The 25,455-nt window shown below is 48.1% G+C and overlaps 1 protein-coding gene across 13 annotated transcripts in view; it reads left to right on the forward strand.

Moving 5' to 3' along the window:
• pcid2 (PCI domain containing 2) overlaps positions 1-25,455 on the forward strand; it is a 146,669-nt gene that overhangs the window by 63,133 nt on the left and 58,081 nt on the right. For 8 of the 13 annotated variants that reach the window (XM_072514464.1, XM_072514458.1, XM_072514460.1 and 5 more), the window contains one exon: positions 21,013-21,067. In XM_072514464.1, the coding sequence (XP_072370565.1) occupies positions 21,013-21,067 (55 nt within the window). Of the gene's footprint in view, positions 1-1,957; positions 2,000-21,012; positions 21,068-25,455 lie in introns of all 13 variants that reach the window. The other 5 variants (XM_072514459.1, XM_072514462.1, XM_072514457.1 and 2 more) reach the window with 1 other exon arrangement.

Consider the following 25,455-nt stretch of genomic DNA (forward strand, 5'->3'; position numbering starts at 1 on the left):
ATTCGCACAAACCGTAAAAGAGGTAATTTCTCCCCGGATCACTGCCTTCAGTGCTCCCCAAAAAATGCCCACTGACACCTCCCCATTCTGATTGAACTCCACATAATCCCTAATCGCCAACCGCACCTTATCACAAAAACCTCCATCTGCCATCAACCCAGAGTCAAACCTCCACCCCGGCCTCTGCTCTCGTCCCGTACTGAACCGAATATCCAGCCAGTGGGGTGCATGGTCCGAGAAAACTATCCCCGCATACTCTGCCCCCTCCACCCCAACCAAAATCTCCCGACTCACTGCAAAGTAATCAATCCTCAAATACACCTTTATAGACGTGTGAAAAGAAGGAATACTCCCTTCCCCCTGGGTTCTGAAAGCGCCATGGATCCACCATACCCATTCCCTTCATAAACACCCCCTTGCCATTCGTACCCTACCCATCAACCTTGGGCTCGATCTATCCACCCTCGGCTCCAGGACACAGTTAGAATCTCCTCCCATGATCAACTGGTACGTGGCCAAATCTGTGATTGCTGCCAGCAACCCCCTCATAAAACCCACATCATCCCAATTTGGGGCATACACATTTACCAACACTATCGGTGCCCCTTCCAATACCCCACTCACAATCACATGTCTCCCACCTGGAGCCCTCACTCCCTTCGCGCTCACGAATTTCATTTTTTAGCTCATTAAAATTGCCACACCCCTCGATTTCAAATCAAACCCCAAGTGAAAAACCTGCCCGACCCACCCCTTCCTTAACCTAACCTGGTCCTTCACACGGAGGAGTTTCTCCTGTAAAAAAGACCACCCCCGCTTTCAAGCTCCTGAGGTGCGCGAGCTCCTGTGACCTTTTAACCGGCCCATTCAGTTCCTGGACGTTCCACGTTACCAACCTTACCAGAGGCTTGCGCCTCCAATCCCCTCTACCGTCCGTCAACTTCCCCACTTAACTCCTGCCCCTTTAATTCCACTCTGTACCTAGCCCATCCCAGATGGCCCCTTTCTTCGCCCTTGATCATGTCATCTCTCAGCCCCCGCCCCTGCTTTTCCCCTTCCCCTGCTTTTTTCCTTTAACTGCTCCTTAAAACCTCTCGGGGCAGCATGTGGCACAGTGGTTAGCACTGGTGCCGAAGCCCTAGCGTCAATCCCGGCTCTGGGTCATTGTCGGTGTGGAGTTTGCACATTCTGCACATTTTCCTTGTGGTTGAATGGGTTTCGCCCCCACAATCCAAATTTGTGCAGGTTAGGTGGATTGGGCACGCTAAATTGCCCCTTAATTGGACAAAATGAATTGGGTACTTTAAATTTTTTTAAAAACTCATGCCATTCATCCTAATATCCCTCTATCCTATGTGGCTCAATATCGCATTTTATTTGGTGGCATTCCTGTGATGTGACTTGGGATGAATCATTGTTTAAATACAGTTATTTTTGTTGGACCCTTTTGAGTTTGGTTTTCGTGTTGAAATGAACAAAATGAAAATCACTTATTGTCACAAGTAGGCTTCAATGAAGTTCCTGTGAAAAGCCCCTAGTCGCCACATTCCGGCGCCTGTTCGGGGAAGCTAGTACGGGAATTGAACCATGCTGCTGGCCTGCTTTGGTCTGCTTTAAAAGCCAGCTATTTAGCCCAGTGTGCTAAACCAGCCCCCGTGCTAAACCCGACCCAGTTGCAATGGTATGTGTGAAAATAGAAAAACAATTTAATTGTAATGTTTGTTTCTGGTCTATTTCATAATTTTTAAATCACCAAGTTTTGTATTGCAACTTTGATTCACTTTTTAGAGTGTATTGTTGTCAGTCTGTGGGATCATGTGGTAAAACCTTTCAACATTATGGACTGGAGTAATACCATAAGAAGTTGATTTGTTTTTAAAATAGTAGTTACAGTTTATTTCTCGATTTATTGAAGTTATGAAATAATATGTGAATATATTTTCCTTCATTGGAAAACATCATTCTTGAGGGCCTTCCAAGCTCACAAAGAGGAGAACTGGTAGGTTTCAACTGTTTGTTTGAATATCATTTCAAAATCTATCTCCTGTCATGATTTTTGACTTGCTGCTGTTTGTGACAAACGTTTACAACTCCACCATTTACAAGGGTGAAGAAGTCCTTTCCTGCTCGGCCCCAGAGGAGCCTTTGGTGTTATCCTTGGCTCAATTGACGCACTCTCATCTCTACAGTTGGGAAGTTGTGGAAGTGTTGCACTGTTGGGAAGTGCTGTCTTTCCGAACAAAGTGTAGAGAAGTTCCTCTGTTGTCTTGGCTGATGTTTAGCCCGAACCACAATCACTTAAACACAATATTGAGTCCTCTATCTCATTGTTTGTGGGGCCTTGGCGTGCCCAAATTGGCTGGCACATTACCCAGCAAAAGTAGTGGTTACATTTCTAAAGTCTTTTTTGGGCTGGGCTGTGTTTTGGGACATTTTGAGGATGTGAAATGTTCAATATGAATGCAAACTCATTCAGCTTTTAAAAATTCTGAGTGACTTTACTCTAAAAAATACATGCATGCATTCTTAAAATATGTATCCCTACATTCAGAATTCTGAAGAAAGCCAACTGATTTGTATTAAATATATTTTCTGCCTACTGTTTATCTCATAGAAAGGCTAGACCTGCCAAGGTAACCAAACTCAACTTAACCATGATTGAGATTTCCATGTGTGCCATTTGAAACTTTTGCAAGATATAATTTATATCAACATGCAAAAAAAATGCTGTGTCCTTCACGTTAAACAATTGGCTGAATACAGACCCCTCTGCTGTGATCTGATTTCTCATGCTTTAAGTATGATTAAAGGGGCTGGTTTAGCACACTGGGCTAAATCGCTGGCTTTTAAAAAAGCAGACCAAGGCAGGCCAGCAGCACGGTTCGATTCCCGTACCAGCCTCCCTGAACAGGCGCCGGAATGTGGCGACTAGGGGTTTTTCACAGTAACTTCATTGAAGCCTACTCGTGACAAGCGATTTTCATTTTCATTTCATTAGGGGATCAAATAACTCATTCAAAGGACTGGCTTATGCATAATGGGTCATACAGCTGCCTCATCTGCTGCAAAATTACAGACATAGCATTTCAGATAATACAGCGTGGATTTTGAACAAACATCTCGAGAATAATATTCCATCCTGTTCTGTTACATGAGCTTGAATGCTTTTGTGATGTGTATTGCTGCTTGTGAAATTTTACTTTAATGTGAAATAAAGCCGATTATCAGTGTGGTTACAGTCAACAGGCATTAAAAAAATTCTCAAACTGTACTATCCTAACTGTGCTATGCCTACTTGTTGCAATTAATAAGAAAAGCTCAGTCAGAACCATACAAAAGCTAAAACTATGAGTTGGACAGCAAGGAGTTTGACGAAGTCCCACATGGCAGATTGGTCAAGAAAGTTGATAGCCCATGGTAAACAGGATAAAAAGTTGGCTCAGTAATAGAAAATAAAGGGTAATGGTCGATGGCTACTCTTGCAATTATAGAATGATAGAATTTTCATAGATACATAGAACATACAGTGCAGAAGGAGGCCATTTGGCCCTTCGAGTCTGCACCAACCAACGTAAGCCCTCACTTCCACCCTATCCCCATAACTCAATAACCTCTCCTAACCTTTTTGGACACTAAGGGCAATTTAGCATCGCCAATCCACCTAACCTGCACGTCTTTGGACTGTGGGAGGAAACCAGAGCACCCGGAGGAAACCCACGCAGACACTGGGAGAACGTGCAGACTCCGCACAGACAGTGCCCCAGCGGGGAATCGAACCTAGGACCCTGGCGCTGTGTAGCCACAGTGCTTTCCACGTGTGCACCATGCTACCGTGGTGCTACAGTGCAGAAGGAGGCCATTTGGCCCACCGGTCTGCACCAGCCCTTGGAAAGAGCACCTACTTAAGGCCACAGCTCCACCCTATCGCCGTAACCCCTCTTAACCTCTTGTACGCTAAACGATAATTTAGCATAGCCAATCCACTTAATCTGCACATCTTTGGAATGTGGGAGGAAACCGGAGCACCCAGAAGAACCTCACGCAGAACGAGAAGTGCAAATTCCACACAGTCCCCCGAGGCTGGAATTAAACCGGGTCACTGGAGTTGTAAGGCAGCAGTGCTAACCACTATGCCACCAATGTTATTTCAAGTGGTCTTCCACAGGGCTCGGTTGGGATGTTTACTGTTTGTGTTATATGTTAACGATTTGGACGTGAACATGGGGAGCATGATTGAGAAATCTGCAAGTGACACAAAGATTGGCCGAGTGGTGGACAGTGTAGTGGATAGCTATAACCTTCAAAACGATGTAGATGGATTTGGGGAATGGGCATTAAAGTGGTAGATGGAATTTAACACAGAGAAGTGTGAGGTCATACAGTTAGGGAGATTGAAAAGTTGCAGGAAGTACAGAATAAAGGGGTAGATGAAGTGAGAGATCTTGGCGTACAAGTACACAGGTCCCAAAAGGCAGCTGTTCAAGTAAACAGGTTTGTTAAGAAAGCATATGGAATGCTCTCCTTTGGCAGAGGCATAGAATATAAAAGTACAGATATAATGTTAGAATTGTATAAGGCACTGGTGAGGCCACAACTGGAGTATTGTGTGCAGTTCTGGTCGCCACATTAGATGAAGGACGTTAGTGCTCTGGAGAGAGTGCAGAGGAGGTTTACAATAATGTTGCCAGGGCTAGAAAAGTGTAGCTACAAGGAGAGATTGGATAGTTTGGGGTTATTTTCCTTGGAACAAAGAACGCTGAGGAATGACTTAATTGAGGTGTACAAAATTATGAGGGGAAGAGATAGAGTGGACAGGATAAAATTGTTTCCCCGATGAAGAATTCTAGAACCAGGGAACATAGATTCAAGATAAGTGGCAGAAAGTGTAGAGGGGACATGAGTGGGACCTTTTTTACGTAGAGGGTAGGCAGGGTAGCACAGTGGTTAGCACTGTTGCTTCACAGCACCAGGAACCCAGGTTCAATTCCAGGCTTGGGTCACTGTGTGGAGCCTGCATGTTCTCTCCGTGTCTGCGGGGGTTTCCTCATGGTGCTCCGGTTTCCTCCCACAAGTCCCAAAGACGTGCTGGTAGGTGAATTGGACATTCTGAATTCTCCCTCTGTGTACCCGAACAGGCGCCGGAATGTGGCGTCGAGGAGATTTTCACAGTAACTTCATTGCAGTGTTAATGTAAGCCTACTTGTGACAATAATAAAGAATATTATTGTTATAGTGGGAGTCTGAAATTTGCCGCCTGAGTTGGTTCTGGAGGGGGGGGGGGGGGAGAGAGAGAGAGAGAGAGTGAGAGTGGAGAGAGTACTGTTGCAGCAGAGTGTTGGTGAGACCGCACCAAGAATACGGTACGGTTTTGGTCTAACTTGAGGAGGGTTTAGCTGCAATGGAGGCATTCAGTGAAGATTCACAAGACTGATTTCTGGGCTGAAGGAGTGGTATTTTGGGTGTTACAGACATGGGAGAAAGACAAACAACTATTTTAGTGTTCTAGCAGTCTGCCCATCAGCAGAGGTGCTTTAATTTTTTTAATAGACTGTGGTATGTTTAATAGAACAGTTCAGGCCCTTCGGTTCAGGATGTTGTGCCGACCATTTATCCTAATCTTAAAATCAACTTAACATACATCCCTTCAATTTACTGCTGTCCATGTGCCTGTCCAAGAGTTGCTTCAATGTACCAAATGACTCTGACTCACCACCTCTGCTGGCAGTGCATTCCACAAACCCACCACTCTCTGTGTAAAGAACCTACCTCTGACATCTCAAAACCCTCTGTTTATGAATAAAAGCAAAATACAGATGCTGGAATCTGAAACAAAAATAGTATATACTTGAAAAATCCAGTATGTCAGGCAGCATCTGTGGAGAGAGAAAATAGAGTGAATGTTTTGAAACTGGATGACCCTCAGCTAAAGAGGGGAGAAATGTGATGGATTTTATATTGTTGGGGATGGGGGTTAGAGCAGCTGGAGCAGAGTGGAAGGTCAGTGATTGGTGGGAGCTAAGGAAAATTGCAACAAAGGTGTGTAGGTCAGAAGAGAGAGGAAGTGTTGATGGCAAGAGATGCCAGTCAGCTACCAGAATGTGCTATGGGCAAACAAATGTCTATGTTAATTGAAAGCAAAATTAAAGAATTAAAAAACTAAAGGTGACCCAGAAGGTGAGAACCGGCTTTGCATTGGGACAAAAAACATTTTGGATAGTGGAGAGGGATAATGATAAATACCTGGCAGCCAACATAAACGGGAATCCTGAAGTCTATAGGCATATAAATCATAAAATGATGCTCAAAGGAGTAGAGCAGAATAGGGACCTAAAAGGGAATTTACACATGGAGGTAGGGAGCATAGCTGAGGTATTAAATGAATACTTTGCATCCGTCTTTACCAAGGAGGTAGATTCTACCCAAGGCATGGTGACGGATGAGAGAACTCTGTCCCTAGAAGGGATAAAGTTGATTTGAAAGGGCGGCACGGTGGCACAATGGTTAGCACTGCTGTCTCTCGGTGCCGAGCACCCAAGTTCGATCTGAGTCCCAGGTCACTGTCCGTGTGCAGTTTGCACATTCTCCCTGTGCCTGTGTGGGTCTCACCCCCACAACCCAAAGATGTGCAGGTTGGTGGATTGACCACACTAAATTGCCCCTTAATTGGACAAAAACATTTTTTTTTAAAGAATTTTAAAAAATTGATAAGGGGTAAGTGTTTTTTTTAACAAACTATTTTATTGAGGTATTTTTTGGCATTGTAAACAGTTACAGATTACAGAAATATGCAAACATCAACAGAAAACCAACATTTCAACCAACCCATAATGCACATACCCGCACCTCTCCCACCTACACTCCACGCCTGTTTATCCCTCCCACTCTACCCTAATCTCTTCCCACCCCGCTGACGTTCCTGTTCACAAAAGTCTTTAAGGATTGTCTCAGCAACTAAGGCCTGTCAGTTTCACATCAGTGGTGGCAAGCTTATAGAAACAACTATTTGGGATTTCATTAGTAAACACACGGTAAAATGCAGGTTAATTAGGAAGAGCCAGCATGGATTTCTAAAGAGGTCATCATGTTTAAAAAGCTTGTGGATATTTTTGTAGAGGTAATAGAAACGTTTGGTTGATGATGAGTGTAAAAAAAGTTTGCAAGACTAGAACATAGAACATAGAACATTTAAACTGAGGGGTAATAGATATAGGACAGAGGTCAGAGGTAGGTTCTTTACGCAAAGAGTAGTGAGGCCGTGGAATGCCCTACCTGCTACAGTAGTGAACTCGCCAACATTGAGGGCATTTAAAAGTTTATTGGATAAACATATGGATGATAATGGCATAGTGTAGGTTAGATGGCTTTTGTTTCGGTGCAACATCGTGGGCCGAAGGGCCTGTACTGCGCTGTATTGTTCTATAGAAAATACAGCACAGAACAGGCCCTTCGGCCCACGATGTTGTGCCGAACCTTTGTCCTAGATTAATCATAGATTATCATTGAATTTACAGTGCAGAAGGAGGCCATTCGGCCCTTTGAGTCTGCACCAGCTCTTGGAAAGAGCACCCTACCCAAACTCAACACCTCCACCCAACACCAAGGGCAATTTGGACATTAAGGGCAATTTATCATTAGCCAATTCACCTAACCCGCACATCTTTGGACTGTGGGAGGAAACCGGAGCACCCGGAGGAAACCCACGCAGACACGGGGAGGACGTGCAGACTCCGCACAGACAATGACCCAAGCCGGAATCGAACCTGGGACCATGGATCTGTGAAGCAATTGTGCTATCCATAATGCTACCGTGCTGCCCTTAAGAACAAATAAATCTACACTATATCATTTTCCCGTAATCCATGTACCTATCCAACAGCTGCTTGAAGGTCCCTAATGTTTCCGACTCAACTACTTCCTGGGATGAGGACAGATTGGAGAGGTTGGGACTGTTCTCCTTGGAGAGAAGAAGGCTAATAGGAGATTTGATGTTCAAAACCATGAGGGGTCTGGACAGAGCAGATAGGGAGAGACTGTTCCCGCTTGCAAAAGGATCAAGAATGCGAGGGCACAAATTTAAAGTGATTTGGCAAAGAAGCAAATGTGATGTGAGAAAAAAGAGAGTGGTTGGGGTCTGGAATGCACTGCCTGGAAGTGTGGTAGAGGCAGGTTCAATCGAGGCATTCAAGGATGGTTATTGAGGTGGTTATTTGAACAGAATATATAATGGCAGGGGTGTGGGGAAAAAACATTAAGTCATAATACTCAGTTTGAGAGATGGTGCAGAAACGATGGGCTGAATGGCCTGCGCTGTAACAATTCTGTGACTAAAAAGAAAGGTAGAGACGAAAGCTCTGTCTAAAGTTGTTGAACTCAATGCTAACAAACAAAGAAATGTACAGCACAGGAACAGGCCCTTCGGCCCTCCAAGCCCGTGCCGACCATGCTGCCCGACTAAACTACAATCTTCTACACTTCCTGGGTCCGTATCCCTCTATTCCCATCCTATTCATGTATTTGTCAAGATGCCCCTTAAATGTCACTATCGTCCCTGCTTCCACCACCTCCTCCGGTAGCGAGTTCCAGGCACCCACTACCCTCTGCGTAAAAAACTTGCCTCGTACATCTACTCTAAACCTTGCCCCTCTCACCTTAGACCTATGCCCCCTAGTAATTGACCCCTCTACCCTGGGGAAAAGCCTCTGACTGTCCACTCTGTCTATGCCCCTCATAATTTTGTAGACCTCTATCAGGTCTCCCCTCAACCTCCTTCGTTCCAGTGAGAACAAACCGAGTTTATTCAACCGCTCCTCATAGCTAATGCCCTCCATACCAGGCAACATTCTGGTAAATCTCTTCTGCACCCTCTCTAAAGCCTCCACATCCTTCTGGTAGTGTGGCGACCAGAATTGAACACTATACTCCAAGTGTGGCCTAACTAAGGTTCTATACAGCTGCAACATGACTTGCCAAATCTTCTACTCAATGCCCCGGCCAATGAAGGCAAGCATGCCGTATGCCTTCTTGACTACCTTCTCCACCTGTGTTGCCCCTTTCAATGACCTGTGGACCTGTACTGCTAGATCTCTTTGACTTTCACTACTCTTGAGGGTTCTACCATTCACTATATATTCCCTACCTCTGCATTAGACCTTCCAAAATGCATTACCTCACATTTGTCCGGATTAAACTCCATCTGCCATCTCTCCGCCCAAGTCTCCAAACAATCTAAATCCTGCTGTATCCTCTGACAGTCCTCATCGCTATCCGCAATTCCACCACCCTTTGTGTCGTCTGCAAACTTACTAATCAGACCAGTTACATTTTCCTCCAAATCATTTATATATACTACAAAGAGCAAAGGTCCCAGCACTGATCCCTGTGGAACACCACTGGTCACAGCCTTCCAATTAGAAAAGCATCCTTCCATTGCTACTCTCTGCCTTCTATGACCTAGCCAGTTCTGTATCCACATTGCCAGCTCACCCCTGATCCCGTGTGACTTCACCTTTTGTACTAGTCTACCGCGAGGGACCTTGTCAAAGGCCTTACTGAAGTCCACTGCCCTACCTGCATCAATCATCTTGGTGACCTCCTCGAAAAAGTCTATCAAGTTAGTGAGACACGACCTCCCCTTCACAAAACCATGCTGCCTCTCACTAATAGGTCCATTTGTTTCCAAATGGGAGTAGATCCTGTCTCGAAGAATTCTCTCCAGTAATTTCCCGACCACTGAAGTAAGGCTCACCGGCCTGTAGTTCCCTGGATAATCCTTGCTACCCTTCTTAAACAGAGGAACAACATTGGCTATTCTCCAGTCCTCCGGGACATCCCCTGAAGACAGTGAGGATCCAAAGATTTCTGTCAAGGCCTCAGCAATTTCCTCTCCAGCCTCCTTCAGTATTCTGGGGTAGATCCCATCAGGCCCTGGGGACTTATCTACCTTAATATTTTTTAAGACACCCAACACCTCGTCTTTTTGGATCTCAATGTGACCCAGGCTATCTACACGCCCTTCTCCAGATTCAACATCTACCAATTTCTTCTCTTTGGTGAATACTGATGCAAAGTATTCATTTAGTACCTCGCCCATTTCCTCTGGCTCCACACATAGATTCCCTTGCCTATCCTTCAGTGGGCCAACCCTTTCCCTGGCTACCCTCTTGCTTTTTATGTACGTGTAAAAAGCCTTGGGATTTTCCTTAACCCTATTTGCCAATGACTTTTCGTGACCCCTTCTAGCCCTCCTGACTCCTTGCTTAAGTTCCTTCCTACTTTCCTTATATTCCACGCAGGCTTCGTCTGTTCCCAGCCTTTTAGCCCTGACAAATGCCTCCTTTTTCTTTTTGACGAGGCCTACAATATCTCTCGTTATCCAAGGTTCCCTAAAATTGCCGTATTTATCCTTCTTCCTCACAGGAACATGCCGGTCCTGAATTCCTTTCAACTGACACTTGAAAGCCTCCCACATGTCAGATGTTGATTTGCCCTCAAACATCCGCCCCCAATCTATGTTCTTCAGTTCCCGCCTAATATTGTTATAATTAGCCTTCCCCCAATTTAGCACATTCATCCTAGGACCACTCTTGTCCATCAGTACTTTAAAACTTACTGAATTGTGGTCACTGTTCCCGAAATGCTCCCCTACTGAAACATCTACCACCTGGCCGGGCTCATTCCCCAATACCAGGTCCAGTACCGCCCCTTCCCTAGTTGGACTGTCTACATATTGTTTTAAGAAGCCCTCCTGGGTGCTCCTTACAAACTCCGCCCCGTCTAAGCCCCTGGCATTAAGTGAGTCCCAGTCAATATTGGGGAAGTTGAAGTCTCCCATCACCACGACCCTGTTGTTTTTACTCTTTTCCAAAATCTGTCTACCTATCTGCTCCTCTATCTCCCGCTGGCTGTTGGGAGGCTAACGTGTCTCATCTGAAGATTAGATGCTGTTCCTCCAGGTTACGTTGGGCTTCGCTGTAACATTGCAGTAAACCAAGGATGGACATGTGGCACAATGGTTAGCACTGCTGTCTCACAGTGCCAGGGACCCGGGTGTCTGCCTGTGTGGAATCAGAATTTACAGTGTAGAAGAAGGCCATTCGGCCCATCGAGTGCACTGACCCTTGGAAAGAGCACCATACTGAAGCCAACATCTCCACCCTATCCCACCTGAGATTTTTGGACACTAAGGGCAATTTATCATGGCCAGTCAACCTAACCTGCACATCTTTGGACTGTGGGAGGAAACTGGAGCACCCGGAGGAAACCCACGCAGACACGGGGAGAACGTTCAGACTCTGCACAGACAGTGACCCAAGCCAGAAATCGAATCCGGATCCTTGGCGCTATGAAGCAACTGTGCTACCGTGCCGCCCACTTCTGAAGTTTTCACGTTCTCCCCGTGTCTGTGGGTTTCCTCCAGGTGCTCTGGTTTACTCCCACGATTCAAAGATGTGCAGGTTTGGTGGATTGGCCATGGCCAAATTGTCCCTTAGTGTCTAAAGATGTGCAGGTTAGGTGCGATTACAGGGATATGGCAGGGGAATGGGCCTAAGTAGCGTGCTCTTTCAGAGGGCCGATGCAAACTTGATGGGTCATATAGCTTCCTTCTACTCTGTTGGGATTCATCTATCTCATCTCATCTTCTGTCCCATGTACGTGCGAGAGCAAGGTGCTGAGTAAAAATGCCACAGAGCTGGAAGATTGGGTTCAGCTTGCGGACTGAGGGAAGGTGCTCCACAAAGGTCATCCAGTCTGTGTTTAGTCTTAGCAATGTAGAGGAAAACTCATTGGGCGCAGTGATAAGCCAGATTGAAGAAGTTGCAAGTGAAATGCTGATTCACCTGAAAAGAGTGTTTGGGGCGTTGCCTGCCTTTTCCTGTCTTTTCCAGTGGCTCTGTTCCAATTATGGCAATCAGTGAGTTTGCCCTCCTTTCTTTTGATATCTATGTTCTAATGCTCAGAGTCGCCAGGTATCGAATGATACCACCACAAGGTTCAACCGGCTATCGATCAAAGAGCCAAACACCAGTTAGTTAGTTCAAGGTCAAGGGTACTTTATTTATACACAATTAGACATGCAGCATAAACACTGCTAGTTAACTACACCTATCGACTAAGACAACCTGTACTTGACTTCAGGCACCCGGCTTAGGTCAGAGGAACAGTTGCCGCTGTTCGATTCTGGATCTATCGAGTCTGTTGAAGTAACTGCTACTCTGCTAGGTTCATCCGTCTGGTAGAGAGCGTTGAACTTGGACTTGCTTCTGGTGGTGCTGCGATTGGAGATGGACGTTGCCGGGGCGCCAGGACCAAAAGAGGACGAACATATGGCGAACTTTCTTCTTGTACTTGGGGGTTTTCGCGCTCTTTCGGGCGGTCCTTCAGTTTGGACCCCACTAATTGGGTGATCCCTGATCACTCTGTTCGATTCCTAACCAATAAGTGGACAGGGATCTAGATGGCTGGGCGTGTCCCAAGCGGTCACTGACCCCGTTGTTTACGCTTCCCCTGAGTGGCGCCAAAATGTCTGGGACTACCAGTCGCTCGAGTACCAGTCCTTTGTTTTGGTGAAGATGGGCCATCAAATGCTAACCGGCCCATCAAAATGCTAATTGGTCAGAGTTTCGATACCGTCTGGACTTCTTGCTTACAAATATGCATTTCAGGCTCTGAGCCTGCCTGAGTCTTGCCTTGTCCATGTTACCCGCTAGGCTTTGTGAGTTTCTCTGTCCCTAGTTGTAAGTGGCCATCCCAGATGGCTACAGGGCCCTTGGGCAGTGAGGAGGGAAGTGATAATGGGGCAGGTGTTGCACCTTACATGATTGCAAAAGATTGCAAATTGTCGTGGGAAAGGGATAACATTGGAACAGAGGTGGAGAAACTGGGAGAATGGGATGGGAGTCCTTGCAAGAAGTGGGGGTTGAGGTTGCTGTGGGAGTCAGTGGGTTTGTAATGAATATTGGTGGTCAGTCTATCACTGGAAATGGAGAGAGTGGTCAAAGGAGGGAAGGGGGTTGTCGGTGATGGACCATGAGAGAAGGATGGAAACTGGAAGCAAAATTGATTATTTTTTTTCCAAGTCCAGATGAGAGCATGAAGTGGCATCAGTACTATCATGGCAAAAATTGGGGGAGAGGGCCTGAGTAAGACTGGACCAAGGAGTATTCCACATAATCCACAAAAAGCAGGCATAGTAGGGGAAGTGAGACAAGTTAAAGGAAAAATTGTTGAGTGACAGAATCAGTCATACGGAGGAGAATGGTGGTGGACGGAGATTGCTCAGGCCTCTGCTCAAGGAAGCACTACAGAGCCCTCAGATCATCCTGATGGGGGATGGAAGTGAGAAGGTATTGGACATCCACAGTGACGAGGAGGAGGCGGTTTAGGCCAGGGAACTGGAAATTGTTGATATGACGTAGGGCATCAAAGGAATCACTAATATGGATGGAAGAGACTGGATAAGGAGAGAGAGGATGGGGTCAAGATAGGAAGAAATCAATTTGGTGGGGCATGAACAGGCTGATACAATGGGTCTACCAGGGCAGTCCTGTTTGTGGATTCTGGGAAAGGGGTAGAAGTGGGCTGTGTGAGGTTGGGGGACTGATTGTGGAAACTGGAGGGAAGATCTCCAGAGGAGATAAGATCAGTGGCAATCTTGGAAACAATGGCTTAATGTTTGGCGATGGGGTCATGGTCCAGGGGCGGTAGTGTCTAAGAATTGGTACTGAGTCTCTGTGAGGTAAAGGTCAGTATGTCAGGCAACAGCACTACGCTTGTCAGCAGGTTTGGTCACAAGGTCAGGGTCAGACTTCAGAGAATGGAGTGCAGCAAGTTCAGAAAACAGGTTGGAGTGGGTGAGTGTGTGGGTTGGTACCGGTAGGAGGTGTTCGGCGTGGGTTTCAGGGGTTATGGTTGGGGGAGAATGTCATACGGATTGGAGGGGGGGGGGTCTGTGGGGTCGGGTTGGGGTGCATAGTTGAAGGAGGGTCGTGCCAGGTTGGTGGTCAGACATCAGAGGGGGGGGATAAGTTGATATGGGTGTGGCAGCATGGTGGCACAGTGATTAGCACTGCTGTCTCATGGCGCCGAGGTCCAGGTTCGATCCTGGACCTGGGTCACTGTCCGTGTGGAGTTTGCACATTCTCCCCGTGTTTGCGTGGGTTTCGCCCCACTACCCAAAGAGCTGGTATAGCACAGGGCTAAATCGCTGGCTTTGAATGCAGACCAAGGCAGGCCAACAGCACGGTTCAATTCCCGTACCAGCCTTCCCGAACAGGCGCCGGAATGTGGCGACTAGGGGCTTTTCACATAAACTTCATTTGAAGCCTACTTGTGACAATAAGCGCTTTTCTTTTCATTTCATTTCATTTCATGTGCAGGATTAGTAGATTGGCCACACTGAATTGACCTTTCATTGGAAAAATTGAATTGGATACTCTAAATATATATTTTTTAATTTTTTTAAAAGTTGAGATGGGTGTGAGGGGGGTGGGTTCAGGTCAGGGGGATGGAACTTAGAGTCCACTGCCCTACAATTCATGAGATTTTTGCTGCGGAAGACAATAACACTCAATTGCATTAATTGAAGGAATTCAACACTTTGGACACCACTGCTGCCGAGTTTGCTGATGCACTTACCATAAATGGAATAAAGGCAGAGTTAGCAACAACACCGATTGGGGCAATGAAGCTGAATTAAAGTGAGCTGTGTTTTGTGATTTATGTCAGATTCTAGGGAGGGAATGTAAGTAAGCCTATCTAAATTCCTTGAATCTATCTCAAATCACTTCCATGGCCTTTATAAATGAGTGAATATGTAAATAACCTAATGTCCCCATTGGAACTAAAAGAAATTGTGGGAATTGGAGCATTCTGCCATCATAGTTTTCAACTGATACCCTTCGGCTTATAGTCATTAGATGCCAATGACACTGTAGCGCACAAAGACTCCGTGAGACGAATAGAGTGAAGTCGATGAGGCTTTATTAAGCGTGTCTGTTCCCCCGCAGCTCGATAGTAGAATGGCCTGCGGGGGAGGACTCCGGCTTCTTATACTCCGCCTTCAGGGCGGAGCTAGAGGTCAACGGCCAACCAGGACCCGGGATCTGTCAGTCAATGACATTAGGGCTTCCAGTCCCACATGACCCCTAATACATACTACCACATTCACCCCTTGTCAAAAATGAACCCGGCGGGGTGATGCTTCGCATGGTGGTAAGGGTTTTCAGGGCTGGTCCTGGGAGGAAAACATTCATATGGCAATACAGTATGTACAATATTGTCCTGTTTCAACTATTTACAGAAGGTATCGGGAGAAAAGCAAAATGTTCTTGTGAAAAGTCCATATATTGATTTAGATCGACGCCACGAGTCGGTCGGGCGGTCTGGTCGTCCGTGTCGATCGCCTCGGCCCCGGTGGTGGTGGTGGTGCTTGTACCGGTGTTGTCGTCTCCGGGAGCCTTACGGTTTCAGCTTGGGCTTTATTCTTGGTCGGGCCTGAGGGGAGGGGAACCGATCCTCCTGGGAAGGGGGCGGTCGCGGGGTGCGGCGGTGGCAGGAAGGGGGGGGGGTTGGGTGAATGGTGTCGGGGGGGTGTGTGTGTTGCCGGCGGGCGCCAGATCCCGCAGGGAGACCGTGTCCTGTCGGCCGTCAGGGTACTCCACGTAAGCGTACTGCGGGTTCGCGTGGAGGAGGTGAACCCTTTTGACTAACGGGTCCGCCTTGTGTGCCCGCACATTCTTTCGGAGCAAGATGGGTCCTGGGGCCGCCAGCCAGGTCGGCAGCGACGTTCCAGAGGAGGACCTCCTAGGGAAGACAAAGAGACGCTCATGAGGCGTTTGATTAGTGCTCGTACATAATAGCGACCGGATGGAGTGGAGAGCGTCCGGGAGGACCTCCTGCCACCGTGAAACTGGGAGGTCCCTGGACCGTAGGGCCAGTAGGACGGTCTTCCAGACCGTGCCGTTCTCCCTCTCTACTTGCCCGTTCCCCCGGGGGTTGTAGCTGGTCGGCCTGCTTGAGGCTATGCCCTTGCTGAGCAGGAACTGGCGCAGCTCGTCACTCATGAAAGAGGACCCCCTGTCGCTGTGGACGTATGCGGGGCAACCGAACAGTGTGAAGATGGTGTTCAGGGCTTTAATGACAGTGGCCGCGGTCATGTCAGAGCAGGGAATGGCGAATGGGAAGCGGGAGTATTCGTCCACCACATTAAGAAAGTATGTGTTGCGGTCGGTGGAGGGGAGGGGCCCTTTGAAATCCAGACTAAGGCGTTCAAAGGGGCGGGAAGCCTTAATCAGGTGCACACCATCCGGCCTGAAAAAATGCGGTTTGCATTCCGTGCAGATGTGGCAGTCCCTTGTGACTGTACGGACCTCCTCTAAAGAGTATGGGAGATTGCGGGACTTGATAAAGTGGAAAAACCGAGTGACCCCCGGGTGGCAGAGGTCCTCGTGGAGGGTTTGGAGGCGGTTAATTTGTGCGTTGGCACATGTGCCGCGGGATAGGGCATCGGACGGCTCGTTCAGCTTTCCGAGACGATACAAAATCTCGTAGTTGAAGGTGGAGAGCTCGATCCTCCACCTTAAGATCTTGTCGTTTTTGATTTTGCCCCGCAGTGCATTATCGAACATAAAGGCTACCGACCGTTGGTCGGTGAGGAGAGTGAATCTCCTGCCGGCCAGGTAATGCCTCCAATGTCGCACGGCTTCCACTATGGCTTGGGCTTCCTTTTCCACTGAGGAGTGGCGGATTTCTGAAGCGTGGAGGGTTCGAGAGAAAAAGGCCACGGGTCTGCCCGCTTGGTTAAGGGTGGCCGCTAGGGCTACGTCGGAGGCGTCGCTCTCGACCTGGAAGGGGAGGGACTCGTCGATGGCGCGCATTGTGGTCTTTGCGATATCCGCTTTGATGCGGCTGAAGGCCTGGCAAGCCTCTGTCGACAGAGGGAAGGTCGTGGTCTGTATTAGGGGGTGGGCCTTGTCTGCGTACTGGGGGACCCACTGGGCGTAGTATGAAAAAAACCCCAGGCAGCATTTCAGGGCTTTTGAGCAGTGCGGGAGGGGAAATTCCATGAGGGCGCGCATACGTTCGGGGTCGGGGCCTATTATCCCATTGCGCACTACGTAGCCCAGAATGGCTAGCCGGTTGGTGCTAAAAACGCACTTGTCCTCGTTGTACGTGAGGTTCAAGGCTTTGGCGGTCTGGAGGAATTTTTGGAGGTTGGCGTCGTGGTCCTGCTGGTCGTGGCCGCAGATGGTTACGTTGTCGAGATACGGGAACGTGGCCTGCAACCCGTGCTGGTCAACCATTCAGTCCATCTCCCGTTGGAAGACCGAGACCCCGTTTGTGACGCCAAATGGGACCCTTAGGAAATGGTATAATCGCCCGTCTGCCTCGAAGGCTGTGTACCTGCGGTCACTTGGGCGGATGGGGAGCTGATGGTAGGCGGACTTGAGGTCCACGGTGGAGAAGACTTTATATTGGGCAATCCGATTGACCATGTCGGATATGCGGGGGAGAGGGTACGCGTCTCGTTGTGTGTACCTGTTGATGGTCTGGCTATAATCTATGACCATCCTTTGTTTCTCCCCTGTCTTCACTACTACCACCTGTGCTCTCCAGGGACTATTGCTGGCCTGGATTATGCCTTCCTTTAGTAGCCGCTGGACTTCGGACCGAATGAAGGTCCGGTCCTGGGCGCTGTACCGTCTGCTCCTAGTGGCGACGGGTTTGCAATCCGGGGTGAGGTTCGCAAACAAGGACGGGGGTTGCACCTTGAGGGTTGCGAGGCTGCAGATAGTGAGTGGGGGTATTGGGCCGCCGAATTTGAACGTAAGGCTCTGTAGATTGCACTGGAAATCTAATCCCAGTAAAGTGGGGGCGCAGAGTTGGGGAAGGACGTGTAGTTTGTAGTTTATGAACTCCCTCCCCTGCACCGTTAGGGTAACTATGCAGAAACCTTGGATCTGTACGGAGTGGGATCCTGCAGCTAGGGAAATCTTTTGTGCGCTGGGATAGGTGGTCAAGGAACAGCGTCTTACCGTGTCGGGGTGGATAAAGCTCTCCGTGCTCCCGGAGTCGACTAGGCATGGTGTCTCGTGGCCGTTTATTAGCACCGTTGTCGTCATCGTCTGGAGTGTCCGGGGCCGAGCTTGATCGAGCGTAATTGAAGCGAGACGTGGTTGTAGTAGTGGAGTGGGGTCCGTTGTTGCCGTCCAAGATGGCGTCGGGGATGAACAAAATGGCTGCCCCCATACATCGCACATGGCTGGGGGGTCACAAGATGGCGGCGGGGGTGGACAAAATGGCCGCCCCCACGAGTCGTACAGGTGTGGGGTGGTCCAAGATGGCGGCGCCCTTCCTCCCCTCGTGGTGGCCGGGACCCAAAATGGCGGCGTCTGCGGGTCGCACATGGGGCGCTGGGGGGGTTGGGGAGCGTTAGGACCGCGCGGGGCTCCCTCATCTCTGGGGACAGCGGTGGTCGGGACCCAAAGTGGTAGCGCCGGTGGGTCATACATGGGGCGCCGGGGGGGTGGGGTTGGGGAGCGTAAGCGGCGTGCAGGGCTCCCTGTTCTCCCGGGACCGCGGTGGTCGGGACCCAGAGCGGCTGCGCCTGCGGGTCGTACATGGGGCGCTGGGGGGGGTTGGGGAGCGTAAACGGCTTGCAGGGCTCCCTGTTCTCCCGGGACAGCGGCGACCTCGCGGGACCGGCACACAACCGCGAAATGGCCCTTTTTCCCGCAGCTCTTGCAGATTGCTGCGCGGGTCGGGCAGCGCTGCCGGGGGTGTTTCGCCTGGCCGCAGAAATAGCAGCGGGCGCCCCCGGTGCGACTTGGCGTTTGGACCGCGCAAGCCTGTGGGGTGTCCGGGGGGGTGGGTGGGTTTGTCGCGACAGGTACGTACGGAGCCCAATGGGCTGCCGCGCGGTCGGGGCCGTAGGCGCGGGTATTACGCGCGGCCACGTCTAGGGAGGCTGCTAGAGCCCGGGCCTCTGAGAGTCCTAGCGACTCTCTTTCTAGAAGTCTTTGGCGGATTTGGGAGGAATTCATACCTGCCACAAAAGCATCGCGCATTAACATGTCCGTGTGTTCATTTGCGTTCACCGAAGGGCAGCTGCAGGCTTGTCCCAAAATCAGCAGCGCGGCGTAGAATTCGTCCATCGATTCTCCGGGACTTTGCCGTCTCGTCGCGAGCTGGTAGCGAGTGTAGATTTGGTTAACTGGGCGGACATAGAGACTTTTCAGTGCTGCGAACGCCGTCTGGAAATCCTCCGCGTCTTCGATGAGAGAGAGAATCTCCGTGCTTACCCTCGAGTGCAGGACCTGTAGTTTTTGGTCTTCTGTGACCCGGCCGGTGGCCGTTCTGAGGTAGGCCTCAAAACAAGTCTGCCAGTGCTTGAAGGCTGCTGCCGCGTTCACTGCGTGGGGGCTGATCCTCAGGCATTCCGGGATGATCCTGAGCTCCATAGTCCTTCTTAGGCATGCTTAATAAATTGTAGCACACAAAGACTCCGTGAGACGAATAGAGTGAAGTCGATGAGGCTTTATTAAGCGTGTCTGTTCCCCCGCAGCTCGATAGTAGAATGGCCTGCGGGGGAGGACTCCGGCTTCTTATACTCCACCTTCAGGGCAGAGCTAGAGGTCAACGGCCAACCAGGACCCGGGATCTGTCAGCCAATGACATTAGGGCTTCCAGTCCCACATGACCCCTAATACATACTACCACAGACACATTATACAATCTTATTGTATCTAGTACTCTAGTGGAAAGGTGTAATTCCTTCATGTTTCTGCCCATTATCTTTAGAACAAATGCTTAAATCTTGCAGCAAAGCAGTAGGAAGGGTAACTGTTGATTTGTTTAAAGTTTCCGTGAGTTCCTGTAAAGGTGCTTCGTAAGCTGGGAAATATACCTAGGAGCTAATTCGAGGCTTCATATTATTACGGGCCAGGGTTTAGAGAACCCCAAAGTGTATCATGGAGTTCAGCTGACTCATAACTTTAAAAAGATGTTGGTTATTGTGAGCACAAGGGCCCATTTTACAGGTGTGGTGCAACAGAGAGCTAAAGTATGTTTAAACAAAAACAATGTTTATTCTATGAAATCCAGTTGACACTTTATAAACCCGCAGTAAACATCTCAACAACTATCAACACCGATAATAATAGACCGTGGGGCAGCACGGTAGCCTTGTGGATAGCACAATTGCTTCACAGCTCCAGGGTCCCAGGTTCGATTCCGGCTTGGGTCACTGTCTGTGCGGAGTCTGCACATCCTCCCCGTGTGTGCGTGGGTTTCCTCCGGGTGCTCCGGTTTCCTCCCACAGTCCAAAGATGTGCAGGTTAGGTGGATTGGCCATGATAAATTGCCCTTAGTGTCCAAAATTGCCCTTAGTGTTGGGTGGGGTTACTGGGTTATGGGGATAGGGTGGAGGTATTGACCTTGGGTAGGGTGCTCTTTCCAAGAGCCGGTGCAGACTCGATGGGCCGAATGGCCTCCTTCTGCACTGTAAATTCTATGATAATCTATGATAATCCCCACAGATGCAATATTCTATAAGTAACCCTTAATCTTTCCTCGCAACATCCATGAGACAAATACCTTTTTTAACACAAAGATCAGATTCAAATTCTCTACTGAGAGCAGTTATCACTTTGAAATCCTCAAATGATCTGGAGACAGTCTTTAGATTGCAGAGAGAGATCCTTATACAGCTGCTTGCTTTGCCTGCAGCTATCCAGCTCTAAAAACAAAATTAAAACTCACAGACGCACACCAGCTTTTGTTCAAAGCGAAAGTAAAAGCAGACAGATAGTCCAGCTCCACCCACTCTCTGACATCACTGCAGCCATTTGACAAACCCACATTTCTTTAAGGTACACCCACTACAGCTATTTGATAAACACCCATTTCTTAAAGGTATTCTCTCATGACTATCTATGAACGAACCAAAATGTAGATTGATTTTTAAGGCACAGTGTATTTTTTAACCTTGACCTGTCTGAGTTTTGTCCCTCTCAGGGCTCTACCAATTATGTATGCAGTGGCTCTGGACCTGCGGATATTTGCCAATAATGTGAGTATTGCGCTGTTTATGGGACTCTATTAAATGATTTAACGCAGTGTCCAGTAGTAACGTTCGTGGAATGAGAATGCTTAGAAAGTGAGCCCAACAACATTTCTAGTTTGGTGGGGAGAGTGAAAGCTGATCGGGCAAGGTGGGATGGTCTCCCTCTGTCACTGGCAGGTCGGGTACAGGCGGTTAAAATGAACGTGTTGCCGCAATTTCTTTTTATTTTCCAATGCCTGCCGATTTTCCTGCCAAAGGCTTTTTTCAGAGAGATTGAGGGAATGATTACTTAGTTCATATGGGGAGGGAAGGTGGCCAGAGTTAGAAAGGTGCTGCTACAGAGGGGAAGGCAGGCAGGGGGTTTGGGTCTTCCGAACCTGATGTATTACTACTGGGCGGCGAATGTGGAGAAGGTGCAGAGCTGGGTCAGAGGGGTTGATTCCCAGTGGGTCAGAATGGAGGAGAGTTTGTGCAGGGGGTCGGGATTGAAAGCACTAGCAACAACGGCACTCCCGATGGCCCCGGGGAAATACTCAGCGAGTCCGGTAATAATAGCTTCATTGAGGATTCGGAGGCAGTTTCGCCAACACTTTGGGTTGCGGCAGGGTCAAGGGAAATGCCGATTCGGGGGAAACCACAGATTTGAGCCAGGGAAGTGGGATGGAAATTTTCGGAAATGGGAGGAGAAGCGGATTGAGACACGGAAAGATTTGTTTCTTGGGGGTCGGTTTGCAGGATTGAAGGAGCTGGGAGCGAAGTATGGGCTGGAGCAGGGGGAAATGTTTAGATACATGCAGGTTCAAGATTTTGCCAGAAAGGAGATACAGAGCTTCCCGTTGGAGCCGGCCTCCACATTGCTGGAGGAGGTGCTGACGACAGGACTGGAGAAGGGGGTACTGTCGATGGTGTACGGAGCTATTTTGGAGGAGGAGAAGGCACCACTGGAAGAGATCAAAGCAAAGTGGGAGGAAGAGTTGGGAGAGGATATGGAGGAGGGGTTCTGGTGTGAGGTGCTCTGGAGAGTGAACGCCTCCACCTTGTGCGCGAGGTTTGGGCTGATGCAGCTGAAGGTGGTATACAGAGCACATCTCACAAGGGCGAGGATGAGCCGATTCTTTGAAGGAGTAGAAGATGTGTGTGAACGTTGCGGGGGTCTAATCACGGTCATATGTTTTGGTCCTGTCCAAAGCTAGAGGATTACTGGAAGGAGGTTTTGAGGGTCATTACTAAAATGGTGCACGTGAAACTGGACCCGGGCCCCCGGGAGGCCATATTCGGGGTGTCGGACCAGCCAGGGTTGGAAACGGGTGAGGAAGCAGATGTTATTGCCTTCGCCTCGTTGATCGCCCGAAGGCGGATCCTGATAGGTTGGAGAGCAACTTCTCCACCCTCTGCCCTGGCGTGGCGGGGGGACTTGTTGGAATTCTTGACTCTTGAGAAGGTTAAGTTTGAACTGAGGGGAAGGATGGAGGTGTTCTACAATTCATGGGCATTATTCATTCTGCACTTTCAAGAACTGGATAACATCGAACATTAGTTGGGGGGGATGGATGGGAGGATTGGGGGGAGGGGGCTGTGTGTGTTAATGGTGGCCATGGGTGATCCCTGATTCCTTTTTGTCATTTGTTTGTGTGAACATGCTGGCTAATGTTTGGTGGGAGGATGGGATCATTGTTATTGATATGGGGATTGACATATTTGTTACTGATTGTTTATTGTTGGTGGGTGTAAATTTAGGAGAAAATGTGAAAAAGGAGAATAAAAAATATATATTTTTTTAAAATAAAGTCAAGCCCAAATTCCACCATGGTAGTTTGAGATTTTTAATTCTTTTTTTAAAAGTCTGGATATAAAAAACTGTATTGTCAGTAGGACTGAACAGAAGTGAAGGTGTCAGGTTATTATAAAAACCCAGCTGCTTCACTAATTCCTTTTTGGAAGAAGAGCTACCTCCTTTCCTGATCAGACCTGTATCTGACTCCAGTCGCACATCAGTGTGATTCACTTTTAATTGCCCTCTGAAGTAACGGAACAAGACGCTCAGTTATATCAAACTCCAACAACTACATCAGTTCATGAAGGCCGACCACCATCTTCTCAGGCAATGAAGGATAGGCAATAATTGCTAACCTTCAAGTGATGCCCATATGGGCAGCATGGTAGCATAGTGGTTAGCACTACGGCCTCACAGCGCCAGGGTCCCAGGTTCAATTCCCGCTTGGGTCCCTGTGTGTGCGGAATCTGCATGTTCTCCCTGTGTCTGCGTGGGTTTCCTCTGGGTGCTCCGGTTTCCTCCCACAGTCCAAAGATGTGCAGGTTAGGTCATGCTAAATTGCCCTTAGGTTAGATGGGGTTGCTGGGTTACGGGGATAGGGGAATTTGGGCTTAAGTAGGGCGCTCTTTCCATGAGCCAGTGCAGACTTGATGGGCCGAATGGCCTCCTTGTGCACTGTAAGTTCTGAGAATAAATAAATAAATGAAAGCTGTGACATGGTAATACCAGCAACCGACCCTCATTGGACAGATAAAGGACAATTTTGTGAATGTGACACAGCGAGGATTGCCATGTAAACACTGTGGCTACAAGAGTAGGTCAGAGGCAGGGCCATCTATAAAGTACAAGTCAGGAGTATGTTGGATAGTCTCCACTTGCTTGGATGGGTGCAGCTCCAACAACACTCAAGAAGCTCAACACCATCCAGGACAATGCAGCCCACTTGATTGGCACCCATCAACCACATTAATCATTCACTCCCTCTACCCCTGGTGCACAGTGAGGACCTGGTTGTACCAGATTTCACCATCCCCTTGACTGTATGTGATATTTGTGCTCAGAGAATGTTCGTTAACTTCAGACTGCCTCAGTCCTCACTGCAACGATTTTTCAGATATTCTTCCCCCTATCTAGAAACAGTGAAAGGTGGACCTTCCTTGCCACACCACTAAATTGAAAATTTCAGAATGAGAGACCACGAGATAGCCAGAATGAGAAATGGAAAGTTGTCGGAATGGTTTGAGGGAGGGTGGTTTTGAATATATTTTATGAACAGAAGTAGCTCAGACCGCATCTAACCATTCAGAAGCTGCAGATGTACCTGATGCTGATACCAGATGAGATGGAAACTCACTAATGACTTGCCATGATGTCACATTCACAAATATAAAAAGTCAACCAAACAGGACATAGCAATGGGGAATAAGTCCCATTTTCCCCTGTGAAAGACAACAGTTTATTCAATATTAGGATCTATTGGCACCTATTTCATTGTCATTACAGTCAGGAAAAAGCCACTCTAGTTCATTCCAGATCTCCACCGCTCTATCCTGTATTCCAGTCAATCCTATTCCCCGCTCTATCCCGGTATCCAGTAAATCCCATTCCCGCTCTATCCTGTATTCCAGTCAATCTCATTCCTGTTCTATCCCATATTCTAGTCAATCCCATTCCCCACTCTATCCCAGTATCCAGTCAATTTGATTCCTGCTCTATCCCGGTATTCCAGTCAATCCCATTCCTGCTCTATCTCGGTATTCCAGTCAATCCTGTATTCCAGTCAATCAGATTCCCCGCTCTATCCCGGTATTCAGTCAATCTCATTCCCGCTCTATCTTGTATTACAGTCAATCCCATTACCGCTCTATCCTGTATTCCAGTCAATCCCATTCCCCGCTCTATCCCGGTATCCAGTAAATCCCATTCCCGCTCTATCCTGTATTCGAGTCAATCTCATTCCTGTTCTATCCCATATTCTAGTCAATCCCATTCCCCGCTCTATCCCAGTATCCAGTCAATTTGATTCCCGCTCTATCCCGTATTCCAGTTAATCCCATCCTGATCTATCTCCATATTCCAGTCAATTCATAAAAGAGAGATATGTTACCAAAGCATTTCATCTTGCACTCACAGGACAAATGCAAGAATACCAAATTTCAAACATTCACAGCAATTTATACTACAGGAGAAAGGGGGGTTGTTGATTTGAACAATTAGTTTTTGACAGGAATTGGCCAAATAGTTGAGTTAATTACTACAGCCAGTTTTCGGTGAGTTTTCATGTACACAGTGAAGGATTCTTACACTTTCGCCAAGATTATACGCAGCCTACATATTAATAACAATGCCTTGTCTGTGCTTGCCTAACATTGTTAGCTCATTTACGATCTGAAGGACATTTGCACTGTGTCACTATCACAATGGCAGCATGTACACACTGTCGTATTCTCCATCTGTATTTATTGAAATTATGCACTTAGCAACTCACGCAGTCAAGTTCAAATAGATAGTGTAGCCAGAGGATCCCTGCTAGGTCTCGCTAACGTTTTTGTCAATTTCCACAAGAAAGGCATTTTTGATGGAATAAGCCTGAACCTTCAACCCCATGCATATGCAATGC

Source organism: Scyliorhinus torazame, chromosome 8, assembly GCF_047496885.1.
Source record: "Scyliorhinus torazame isolate Kashiwa2021f chromosome 8, sScyTor2.1, whole genome shotgun sequence".
Classification (NCBI taxonomy): domain Eukaryota; kingdom Metazoa; phylum Chordata; class Chondrichthyes; order Carcharhiniformes; family Scyliorhinidae; genus Scyliorhinus; species Scyliorhinus torazame.